The following is a 12,909-nucleotide window of genomic DNA, read 5'->3' as shown; positions in this document are numbered from 1 at the left end:
CAGGCATGAAACAGTATTTGTTGAGCCTAAAAACAGGGTTTAATGTGCTGCACAGGCAGCAGCTCTGTCCTGAAATCTCTTCTGAATTTGAAAATCCCATAATGCCAGTGTGGGTATTTGCCAAATTTCCATGACATATAGACTGAAGACTGAAGGAGGATTTTAATGTTTCATTGTAATAAAAAAGGGCAAATTGTTACACACAGGTTACTGAAAAGAAACCTTTTTGGGATGTATCAGTATATTCGTAAAGCCATAACTTTGCTTTTCTAAATAATGATATTGGAACCTCTGTCTAAGAGCCTTTATCTGAAGCATAACTTTGGAATGAAGCCCATTTTCTTCAGAAGTTGTTGCCTCTACTCTGAATGTGTTGGGTCATGCCCCAACATTACTGTGCACAGAGCACATATGGGGAACACATATGGGTCCCTGTATGCTTAGTGAAGATCCACTGAAGCAAACTGAAATTGGTGTCACCCCATCCAGAGCATCACAGTGATGTTAGACTCATCTGGAGACATGCCCTTCCATTTACCCCTCAGAGGAAAGAGGAACTGTAGACCTGGAATTTTGTCATAGAATCTGGGAACTTTGTCAACGTCCTTTCCTTCGTTTTCTTTCCTCCTGCCTGCTTTCCATGGGCAGTATACAGAGAATAAGCAACCCCTTCTTCCCTCATCTTCCCTCATCCACTCTTTCGCCCCCATGGTATTCCATTTCTGCTGACTGGCCTCCCATATTCTTCCATCATCTTCTCATGGTCTTCCTCATTGAACTAAATCCTGAGTCGTCCCTGAGAATATCACTTCCCATTGAGTTCTCGCTCATGGTAACCACTGCTTTTCTCAAACCTCAGTGTCTGAGTTAGAGGTCATTCCAGCAACATGCTTGCTTCTTGTTGCTAGTTCGAGACTTTTACTACCCCCAGCTTGTAAACTGTGGGTTTCTTGAAGACTCATGCAAGCTGGCTCTGTTTCTGTATTTTCCTTATGAGAGATTGTCTCCTACCAGCCTGGCATCCCTGTCAACCTCATGTATTGAAGGACAGAACACATGGTTCACAAACCTATTTTCCACCTAGGTCGTTGACTCTCTTCCAGCTACAAATCTACTTCACGCTGTTCATCCTTCCTCAGTTTCACAGAACAGAGTTGAAAGCATCAGTTGAAGTCATTCAGCTACCTGCTTAGCACTCATCTTCTCTATCTGTCCCTTTTCAGTAGAGCAGGACCCAAGATCTCAGGATCTCAGGTGGATTCATCCACGTATACTGTGAATTGCATCTCCTCTTCCCCTGAACCTCCCTTGGTCTCTGGCTGTTTGTTGTCTCCATGGCATCCAACACAGTTGACCACCCTGTTTCTTTTTTTTTTTTTTTTTTTTAATTTTATTTAAGGTATACAAATTTCATGTGTTTCATATATACAGATTTAGGGGCATAGTGATACTAGTTGACCACCCTCTGTTTCTTTCTTTCTTTTTTTCTTAAATTTTATTTAAGGTATACAGATTTCATGTGCTTCATATACATAGATTTAAGGACATAGTGACACTTCCCACCCACCCCTACCTCCTGCTATGCTCCCACCCTTCTTCCTCCTTCACAGAGCCCAAGATTCCATCATCCTTGGGCTTTCCTCTTTATTCTCTGGCAGTTTTGACTAAGGCTCATTTACCAAATTTTCCTTTCCATTTGACCTTTAAATATAACTATGCCTGAGGCTTTGTCCTCAGCTCTTTTCTCTTGTTGTACCTTTTACTAGTCAAGTTTAGCTACACCATGACTTCCAACAACCATCTGAATATTAATAACCCCTATTTTTAAAGGCCAGACTTTTAAAAATAATATTCTTGACCTTTATTGAATGTTTCCCAGCTATATCAATATGTTTCCAAAACTGAAATCAGGGATTCTAATCCCTGCTTCTACACACAGGAGAAGGGAAAGATCTTTCTTCCTTCCAGTGTTCCATTTCAGTGAAGAGCGTGGCAATCCGCCATGTTGCACAAGCCTGAAACCTGGGAGTCCTTCTTGACTTTTCTGTCTCCCATACTCCCAATATCAATCATTAGTCACTCCTGTGTATCACAGATTCATTCTTTTTTATCATTTGTACTTTTACCACCTGGTAGACCAAGCCACCATCCTCTCTTCTCTAGCAGTCTCCTATTTGGTCACCTATCCACTCTTATCCCCCTATAATTTATCGTTCATTGTATACCAGAATGATCATAAAAAAATTTAATGTCACCTTTCTACTTAAAAGTCTTCAGTGATTTCCTAGTATTCTTGGGATAAAGACCAGAATCTTTAAAACCCTGCAACGCCAAAGTGAACTGAACCCCACCTGTGTGCCCAGCCACGTTGCACATGTGCGTTCTCCTCTCGGAGTTTGCGCTTCAACTACGCTGGCTCATTTCAGGTTTTCAGTTGTGGTTTGCATGCTAGCATGGTGCGTATGCGCATTCTCCAGCTTCTCATTCTTTCATCTAGCTGTTAGAGAACACTGAGATTTCAGTGGGAGTGTTCCTTTAGGAAGCCTGTCAAACATACCAAGACCACCATTGCCACCACTCTCAACACATACAATTAGGAAGTTTCCATTTTGTTCTTCATGGTATGCATCACTTATTTAATTATTTAATTAACTGAATAATTAGAATTTATCTTTCTTTCTAAAACATGAGGCCAGGAAGCACAAAGTGCAGACTGCATTTGTGTTTGTCACTACTTTATCCTCAAGCCTAGCACGATGCTTTAAACTTAGTATGTGTTAAAAAAATAAATAGGACATATTTTCCTACAGTGAGAAGCAGTAACATTTCAGATGAAGCAAAACTATGTGGGTTTGTTTTACAGGGCACCAGGAAGAAGAGAGATAAGGAGATAGTCTCATTCTAAATTGAGTCTTTGGCTGGCGCCGTGGCTTAACAGGCTAATCCTCCGCCTTGTGGCGCCGGCACACCGGGTTCTAGTCCCGGTTGGGGCGCTGGATTCTATCCCGGTTGCCCCTCTTCCAGGCCAGCTCTCTGCTATGGCCCGGGAAGGCAGTGGAGGATGGCCCAAGTCCTTGGGCCCTGCACCCACATGGGAGACCAGGAGAGGCACCTGGCTCCTGGCTTCAGATCAGCATGATGCACCGGCCGCAGTGGCCATTGGAGGGTGAACCAACGGCAAAAAGGAAGACCTTTCTCTCTGTCTCTCTCTCTCACTATCCACTCTGCCTGTCAAAAATAAATAAATAAATAAATTGAATCTTTATATAGGGAGGACGTCCCAAGGATGGTCACCAAGAAGAGGCAAGGCAGCCTCACACCACCCATTTTTGGCAGAGAATGAATGATTGGATCACCAGGCACAAACCAGATGGATAAAATTGCAGGAAACTACTCGTGATATGAGTTTAAGTGAAGAAGGCAGTTATACAAGATAGAAAGTTATACATACAAAAAGAAAAAACCTAGAAATACCTGAGGGGAGTAATGGTCAGAAGTCACTTACAGAGTGGGCGTTTGGCCTAGGAGCTAAAACGCTCTGTAGCCCCTGATTACAGCTTCATATTAATAACAGACCCTAGAAGGCAGTGGCGATGGCTCAAGTAGGTGCATCTCTGCCACCCGTGGGAAACCTGGGTTCAGTTCCTGGCCCCCAGCTCTGCCCTGACTTTGGCTGAGACATTGTGAGCGAGCGCACAGGGCTCTTTGTCTCTGTGTATGTCTTGTCTCTCTCCGTCTGTTGCAATGCCTTTCAGGAAAAAAAAAAAAAAGTCATGTGCTACTGGGACTGGCGCTGTGGCGCAGTAGGCCTGCGGCGCCAGCATTCCATAGGGCACGAGTTCGAGCCCCGGCTGCTCCTCTTCCGATCCAGCTCTCTGCTATGGCCTGGGAAAGCAGTAGAAGATGGCCCAAGTGCTTGGGCCCCTGCACCCTCATGGGAGACCCGAAGCAGCAGCTGGCTCCTGGCTTCAGATTGGCACTGCTCCTGCCGTTGTGGCCATTTTGGGGGTGAACCAACGGAAGGAAGACCTTTCTCTCTGTCTAACTCTACCTGTCAAATAAATAAAATCTTTAACAAAAAAAAAAAAAAAAAAGAAGAAGAAGAAGAAGAAGAAGAAGTCATGTGCTACCAAGAAAGCAAGCAGAATCCTCAGGTTTAATGATAAAGTCATCGTTTGTGACTTTGCCAGCAACTCTTCCAGTGATGGGGTAGAAGTAAGTCAGATTATAGACATTTGCATAGTGTTTTATGAGAAAGTACATGTAATGAATAGAGATAATGCTTTTCCTTCCTTTATTCACTTGCCAATAATTTTAGTGTCCAGCATAAACAAACACTGTGCTAAAGCTTTGGGAAGATACAGCAATGGTATAACATAGCTATATCCTCTCATGAGCCTACATTCTAGGATTTTTTTCTTTTTTGTCATAAGGAAGGAGAAAGGATTACACAGTTGAGAGAGGGCTATTATATATTTTTTAAAGAAATGAGCTGATAGGTAAGAGCATAGAGAAGGTGAGTTAATGATGCAGAAGAGAGATTAAGTCAAAGCACAAAATCTTTCAAATGTTATGTGAGCATGGGACTTAGGAAATGAGTTACGAGATGAGAAAGGGGAGTCCTCGTTCATTGTCATGAGAAAAAGATGAATTTAAGTAGAACAGTTTGGATGTTTGGTGACAAAAATGTTGAAGGAGTTCTGATCTACTGACTTCTGTTTTCTCAGTGAATAAGGAGGCAAAAAGGAGATGAAGGGCAGAGCTAGTAGCAGTGTGAAAGAAACATCGGATATTTGAAAAGCTGCTGTGAGGAATGGAAGAAAGTGTTGACAAGGAAAGCAATGTGCTGGAGTGCTGAGGTTCTTGACCTTGGATGTACAAGGGCACCCTCTGTAAGACTTATGATCTTCTCCAGTAACACTGCATGTGCCAGATACTGGGAGACCAAAGAATTACAGTTGAAATCACATAGCATTGGGTTTTCTCCAGGTGAGTTCAGTGAATGCTAGCCAGTGAGCACTTGCCATGATGGTTGATAGAGACTAAGCTTGGAGGAGCAAGAAGAAAGTAAAGCCAGTTGAGGACTAATAGTTCAATACCTGACATAAACGTACTCAGTACATATTTGTAGACAGAGAAAAAGGGAAGAAGTTTGTGGACTTTTTGTCCCAAGGTGTTCCAAATAGTGTAAATGGCAGAAATTGGGGGTCAGAGGGTAAAATGTCTCAATCCATGTTTTTAGAGGTAGAACATGTGTGTGTGTGATCCTGAGAGTGGAAGAGAAAGTCACTGGAGGTGAGAAAGACAGGAGTGTGGTGCAGTTGCTAGGCTGGTGTAGGCCTTGGGATGGAAAGGAATTTTGATCTGGAAGCTACGTTGTTCAGTGACAAGAGGAACCAGAGAGTGGTAAGTGGAGTGATCTCCAAGGAACAGAGCTTTTGGCACAGGACACTGACCTCACCTGACACAACTGTCCAGGGCCCAGTAGAGTTGAATCTTCACTGGAAGGAGCTGAGGAAAGGACCATGTGCCTGGAAGGCAGCAGAGTACAGCCATGTCCTTGGGCCCCTGCCACCCAGGCCCAGCTGTGGCAGCCATTTGGGGAATACAGACTCACTCTCTCTCCCTCCCTGCCTCCTTGCTGTTGCTCTGCCTTTCAAATAAATGAATCTTTCCTTCAACATTTTTTGAGCTGTTTTAATTTTCATTTATTATAATTCAGGGCTGAGCTAAAGCTGGGAGCCAGGAACTCAGTGTAGGTCTTCTACATAACTAGCAGAACCCCAACCACTTGAGCCATCACCCTCTGTCTCCCAAGGTCTGCAATGGCAGGAAGCTGGAATTGGGAGCCAGAGCTAGGAATTGAAGCCAGACACTCCAGTGTGGGGCATGGGAATCTTAACTACTAGGCCAAATGTCTGTCCCCATAATTAATGCTTTAAAATTACTTATTAGAGGGGACTTGTCAGTAAATGGCGAGCTGAAGGAGGGGCCTCAAGATTGGAGTGAAATACAAAAATAAAACAGCTTCATGATTTAATAACCGTACCTTTTGTGCCTTTATGCAAAAGTGGGGTTTTTTTTAATAAGTATTTTTAGTTCTTTTACTGCTGCTGTTGGTAATAGGATTGTTTTGGCAGTGCTTCTGTCCCATTTGGAAGGTTTACTACTCTGCAGAGAAGAACTGTTATAATGAAAGAAGGAATTCTTCAGTCCAACATGAGGGACCACAATAGCCAGCACCTCTCATCTGAGTGATTTTCAAACATATTTTCATAAGCAGATTCTATAGTTCTATTTCAAATTTTAAAAAATATTTGGTGTGTCAGTCATTCACTTAGAAACTTTTTTAGAAAGTATATTATAAAATGATACAAAAACATTAATTGATGACGGTTTAATAAAAAAAGCATGCAATTAGTGAATCTTTAAAAGGCTGTTCTCACATGGATGATTATTTTTGCAGAATTGAATACTTGAGGCTTATATTTTATACTTACTGCTAGATCATTATATCTAATTATTTTGACCATTTATTCAAATAATAAACCTCCTAGTCTGAATATTTATAGTGAAGATTGAGTTTGAAGAAAAGAATATAATTATATGTCTCTCTCTCTCTGCTGTTTTATTCTGCTTGCCTTCAGAGTACAAAAATATACATTCACATCGTCTGTTTGTTGTATGGTATTCTTGGATCCTACAGATTTAGTTACAATACACAACACAGGTCAGCCAGTGCTAGAAGACTGAAAAGAATGAAAACTACAAATGAGGACAGATGAGCGATGGTTTCTGTAATGAGAAAACAGGTGTTTTGGAAGATAAACAATGTTCGGAAGCAAAGGAGATTTAAATACTTTTTGCATCTCTAATTACTTTATTCTGGTTATCAGACCAAAAAAATAACTTTAAATTGAAATCTAAGCTTTTTGTAGAATAATTGAAACACAGAACATAAGATGGTTCTAACTTTTCTCTTTTAGAAAAGCAAACTTTATGGTACAAACAAAAAACTAACTTTTTAAAGAAACTGTGTTGAGTGACGTTTTTAAAAATGAGTGCCCGTCCCCTAGGGCTGCATTTGGTAGCACTATGGAACGGTTGGCTTTAGTTGTGCACGATTCTGCGCGTGCTTCCCTGAACCACACAAAGCTGAGCAATCTAGGGGTGAGGATGCTAACATAGTATCTGTTTTTGTTTATAGGACGGTGAACTTTGACATAATAAAATACTTGTATGATTTCTTGTGAAAACAAGCTTCAAAGCCATATGGACACTGTGACAGTGACTAAGCCAAGCTGTGTTCGTCCAACGACTTGGCTGGCCGGGGAAAGGAGTTCTTTGGCTCTATTGGATTTGTCCAAACAGGTGCTGGCCCAGCATGGAATCTGATGAAAATATTCTGATTGGTCTGGGTGGACGTGAGCAGAAGACTATTTACCAGGGACCCTGGAGTATTTGGAAGCAACGTGTTAATTATAAACAGCAGGGTTTGCACACAATCTGTTCTAGTCTTAATGATGTTATCTTAACACTGAAATTGCCTGAAACCCATTTACTTAGGCCTACATTTTGCTCTGTGAACTATCCCCTGCGCTTTGAACGTGCCAGCAGCCCTTGTTTATATGCCCAGTCTTTTCACTTCCTCTCCACAGGAGCCTCTGCAGTTGCTTGCCAGAGCAGGTTTTCCTGAGGCCACCGTTTTAAAAGATCATAGTTGCAAAATATAAATACAAGTTCTTTTTAAAATCCAAGCTTGTGTATGCTTCTCGTTTCACTCCGATTTTCTCAAAAGACAGGGTGGCTGGTGGAGATGTAGACGGACTTTCCATCTCTAAGACTGGTTCAGGGTCAGGTTTTTCTGGTCAGTCTGGCAGTTAACCACCCAACCTAGCTTTTTATCAAACAAGACAAGTTTTCTTTGTCCAATTGTTGGCCTTTAAGAATTCCACAATAAAGTATTTTCTTATTATACCAGTGTGAACTTTGTTTCTGATTTTCTTGTCTGTTTATATTTTTGACGTTTTCTATTAGCATTTAAATGCTTGAAAATTATTTTGAACAGCCTGGTGTAAATGTAGCTGGTATTTTATTGCTTAATTCCATTTTGAAGAAAAATTCTCCATCGGCACTCCCAGATAGGAATCCTTTCCGTGTAGTTCTTGTCTGACATCGTCTGGTTTAGAGAAAACAAGTGGCTGTCTGCCCGCTTTCACCTAGAGGCAAGGAGCCACAGACAGGAGGATGAACTTCCTTTTTCCCTTCCTCCTTAAGGCAGCAAGGAAAGAATTCTGGCCCAAAGGGTCAGATCTACAACAAGGGACAGTGTGTCCTCCCTCTGCCTCCTTGCCTCACAGAAAATGGCCACGTCAGGGCCAGGGAGAAACCACGTGTAGCCTGGGTTCAGGGTTAGGTTTCCTGCATGCAGAAACCCTTGTGTCATCAAAGCAGGAAGCCCTGTGGTAGCTGATGACTCAAAGGAGAGCAGTGCCACCTGGGAAAGTTTCCAGCCCCTCAGTTTGGTTAGGCAGGTGCAGGTGCTGTGCAGCCTGTCCTGGATGGACAGGGCCCATCCACATCTTGAAGGAACAACTCTGGGTTTTCAGAGGGGAAAGCAGTTGTCACCTTGGAGACTGAGCAGGACTGAGAAGAGGCCAGGTGTCCCGTGGGTGACTGTCCTTCCTCCTCTTTGCTGCTCATCTGTCTCCTGCATGGCACGTTGGCTCTTTGTACTGCTCCATACCTGGTTACCAGTCCCAGGTGTGGCACCGTGCACAGTGTCTTGCCCTTGCCCCCTAACTTGGCCCTCAGAACTTTCCTGTTTTGTAATTTGCTTCCTAATGACTTGCTAAATGGCTCACTAGCTAATTTGATTAATTTATTTAGATGAATACTAACAGAGTTTAGCATGGCTATTAGCATTTCAACAAGGGTCATCTGCAAATGGCACGTTCTAATTGGAAGATATAAATCTCCAATTACAAAAGGCAATCTGATGAGAATCATGCTGACTGGCAGGCCAGATATTTCTGTTAAGAGAGAAAGCACTTAATGTCCAGCTTCTATTCTTCCTTGATCTAAAAGTGACTTGGGTGGTAGAGGCAAAACGCTATTAAGGCGTGAGTTTTCAGGTTATTCCTATGTAGTCAGTCTCCCGTTTTAGAAATATTTTTGATTGCCACGAGCCAGGAATTCATAGGTAGAGAACTTACTTTCACTTGCTTCTTCCTCTCAAGTGCCTGGACCGCTCTGCATTGACAAAGCAGTTCTTTCGCAGCAACCCCAGAGAAGATTCTGATCCACCAAGCCTCATCTCGTTGATCCCAAAAAACCCCCACAGGGACTGAGTCTTGATGCCAGGGCAGCAGTGAAGGCTACAGGCTCTGGGGCCTCACTGCCTTAATCAAATAGCAGCTATGTTGCTCTGGCTGTGCGGCCTCAGGCAAGTTCTTTAGCTTCTCTGCCCCTTCCTGTTCTCACTTTACCTCATTGAGTTGTTTACAGGATTAAGTATACCTAAGGCAGTGCTAGCTGTCACCTGGAGGCAGAGAACATTGCCCTGCAGAGAACATTTAGGAATTTCTGGAGACATTTTTGGTTGTCTTACTCAGTATGAGGTAGGAAAGAGTAGGGACCTGGGTTGCTGCTAAAAACATTAAAATATCCACCCTGTAACAATCCTTTAGTCCAAGAGTTAATGAAAGGAGTCAGAGCGGGGGGCCCCTCTGGTAATGTGGCTTAAGCTAGAAACAGGTGTGACAATGAGAGACATGAACAATTTCATTGATTAGTCAGGAGAAAAGCAGGCTGGGGCCAAGGCCATGCCAAGGGCCAGGTGGCTGGAGTTATCTGTGACTGGTTTCAGAAAAACAGCTCTCCCACCACACAAGAAACACTTTTCTTGAAGGACCTTGTACAAAGTTTCCCGTGAGTATAAGACCTCCAGATTACTTTCTTTCAACAATTTTTTCCTGCTAAAGAAGCCCCTCCCAGCGGCTTTCCTGAGAGCCTTCCCTCTGCTCCTTGGTTCTGTCAGCTCTTTTCAATGAAACTCTTTGTAGCAGGTGTAATATCAGTTATGTAAAGGTGGATGAACCTTGCTCTAGCTCTAGTAAGGTGCTTGGCTCGTGGGAAGTGCTCAGTAATGTTCACTGCTGCTACCAGGAAAGACTTGTCTGTGGCCTAGAAAAAAGGTGAGTTGGGGAATTCAAATCTTTTTTTTTTTTCAGGTTTATTTTATATACTGAAAACACAGGTCACAGAGAGAGAGAGGGAGAGACAGAGAAAGGTCTTCTGTCTGCTGGTTTACTCCTCAAATGGACACAACAGTCAGGGCTGGGCCAGACCTAAGTGGGGAGTCAGGAGCTTCTCCCAGGTCTCCCACGTGGGTGCAGGGGCCCAAGGACTTGGGCCATCTTCCACTGTTTTCCCAGAAGTATTAGCAGAGAGCTGGATTAGAAGTGGAGCAGCCATGACTTGAACTGGCACCCTTATGAGATGCTAGCATTGCAGGTGGAGGCTTTATCTGCCACGCCATAATGCTGGCCCCCACATTTAACTATACCTAGAAAAAAAGTAATTTAAAATTTTGGAGTTACTCAAAGGAGCACAATACCCCAGGGGTCTCCTGGATTCTAATTCCTATGCAGATGTCATTACTTCCTTCTCAGAGGATCATGTGGCAAAGTCAGAAGTACAGCGGAGGAAGAAATCAGAGCGCAGGTGACTGAAGATTCCGATTTGCCCTGAAGGTGTGATGGCTGAACAGTTAGTGGTGTACCTCCAAGGATGGAGTTAAGCAACAACTGATTCAGGTAATTAAGGTGGAAATTAGAAGCCTACTCTGCCTCCCAATAGTTACTCCACTCTGCTATGCAAAGAAAAGCAAAAATGACAGACCATGCCCACGAATAATGGATCTCTTATCATTTTAAGTATTCAGATTCAAAAGTAGGAGATGAAATCCAGAAACCACGCATGTGTGCAATCAGAGTTGTAATAGTCCACTCCATTGCTACCTGAAGTCGCGCACTATCATGTACTGTAATTGTTCGCATTGTATGCCTTGAGCCATGAGCAGAGACTTGGATTGGAGGTAATTAGACCAGAGGTTGGTATTATTCAGCTTCATCTCCTGCATTTTGAAAGCTTCATCTACACAGTGTGACTGCCTATCGTATGTGAGCAATTTAGATAATTTTGCATGTAATTTCAATCTGCTGACAGAATTTGCTTTCAAAAATGCTTAGTAGAACTCAAAGAAATCTTTCCTATCAAGATACCAGGATTGCACTCAAAATTTGCCGTTCAGTGCCCTGAATTCACAGTTAGTGCTCATTTTCCAGCAGTGACACACATTCATGAGCACAGTGAGAGAAGTAGAAACTTGGTAGAGCACAGAAAATTATAATCAATTCATTCACTTAACTGCATGTTGATGCACAGTAATGATGGGAATTTTAGAAGGCATTCAACTGTTTGAGTAAATAGTGGTAGCTTTGGCTGGTGGAAAGAGCCTGGGTGTTAGAGGCATTCGAGATTTTCCTGGGCTTTGAATAGACCGTAATCCATTTTGTTGCTCTTCCAAGGAGTTGGGGGTCTGATTTCGTGCAGTTCCCATTGTGTTAGGTGCAGGGAATAGTGCAGTAGCTAATAGAGTCTGGCCTGGACAACAGGTGTTATCAAGCACTGGTTGAGTCAGCCCCTGAAATGGAGAGGACTGGAACTGGGCATGGGGAAGATCATGACTTTGCACTTGTTGCCATTGAGATGTGAGAAGTCCAAGTGGAAATGTGAAGCAGGCGGTCTGGTCTAGGTTGGAGATCAGAATTACTGCAAGTATAAATGTAGACATCATCGGGGTGGTTACTTTGTGATTTAGAGGACTTAATTCCCTAAAGTACTGTCCATGACATAGAAACAAAGTGAGTTCAAGTTATAGAAAGTGGCAGTCACCATGCTCTTCAAGAACTGCAAAGTAATTGCATTGTTTTTAAGAGACAATTCTGCAGTATTCATATAACCCTCATTCCTTTCAACACATGAAGTGGTGCTAAGAAACATGGCCTAAGTCGTATATCTGTTCCAAAGGAAAATAACCCACCAAACCCAATTACAGTCTCAGTTCTTCAGAGAATGTCAGGTCACACGGTTTCTCCCTGTGCTCTGTCTGCTTCCTCGTGGCCTGGTGACTGGATTTAGAAAGCCAGCACCCCAAGAGAAATAGCAGATGAAGGAAGAGAATTCATTAGATCTGCCTTTTTACGAAAAGAGAGTCAAAGAATTTGCAGACATGCTTTAAATGAGTTACGCATGGAATATATTTTATATCACTGCAATGGAGAGACTGCCTGTCCCCCTCCTCCTCCCCTCCTCGAGTATCTTCTCTGCTTTCAAAGCCCAGGAGCTGTAATTGGAACCAGGAAAGGAGGGCAGTTATGGGAGGAGATGGAATTAGAGAGGGTACGGGGCCAGGTCTGGGGTGGCCTTGAAGGGCATTGAAGAACCTAGTTTCCTACTCTGGGTGAGTTGTGGAGCACCGGAGAGTTGAGAAGAGTCAAATGACCCTGCCTATTTTTCAAAAGGGTCATTGTGTACTGTGTTGAAAACGGGCTGCAGGGAGCTGAGCAGGTCAGTTAAAAGACATAAACTAAGGCGGATGAGAGATAACAGTGGCTGGGATGAAGGGCTTAGCAGTACAGGTGGTGAGAAGCTGTCAGACGCTGGATATAATTTGAAAAGAACTTCTACAGGACTTGCTAATTAATTGGATGACAGGGTGGGGAAAAAGAATCAAGGATGACTCCAACAATTTGACCTGCTTATCTGCCTGGAAGGGTGGAGCTGGCCCTAGCTGAGATGGGGAAGAAGACTGGAGGAGCAGTTGAGGTCCAGGGGTTCAGGCAT

At 43.1% G+C, this 12,909-nt stretch overlaps 1 protein-coding gene across 3 annotated transcripts in view; it reads left to right on the top strand.

Annotated features, from left to right (window-relative positions):
- The window catches only part of ORC5 (origin recognition complex subunit 5), an 89,652-nt gene extending 81,665 nt beyond the window's left edge, over positions 1 to 7,987 (top strand). For all 3 annotated transcript variants that reach the window (XM_062198885.1, XM_062198882.1, XM_062198881.1), the window contains one exon: positions 7,208 to 7,987. In XM_062198885.1, coding sequence (XP_062054869.1) covers positions 7,208 to 7,253 — 46 coding nt within the window. In that variant the 3' untranslated portion in view covers positions 7,254 to 7,987. The remainder of the gene's footprint in view (positions 1 to 7,207) is intronic.
- The last annotated feature ends 4,922 nt before the right edge of the window (positions 7,988 to 12,909 follow it).

The sequence above is a fragment of the Lepus europaeus genome, chromosome 1 (genome assembly GCF_033115175.1).
Source record: "Lepus europaeus isolate LE1 chromosome 1, mLepTim1.pri, whole genome shotgun sequence".
Lineage (NCBI taxonomy): Eukaryota > Metazoa > Chordata > Mammalia > Lagomorpha > Leporidae > Lepus > Lepus europaeus.
Note: the sequence above shows the minus strand (reverse complement) of the source record. Positions and strands in the feature narration are given on the sequence as shown.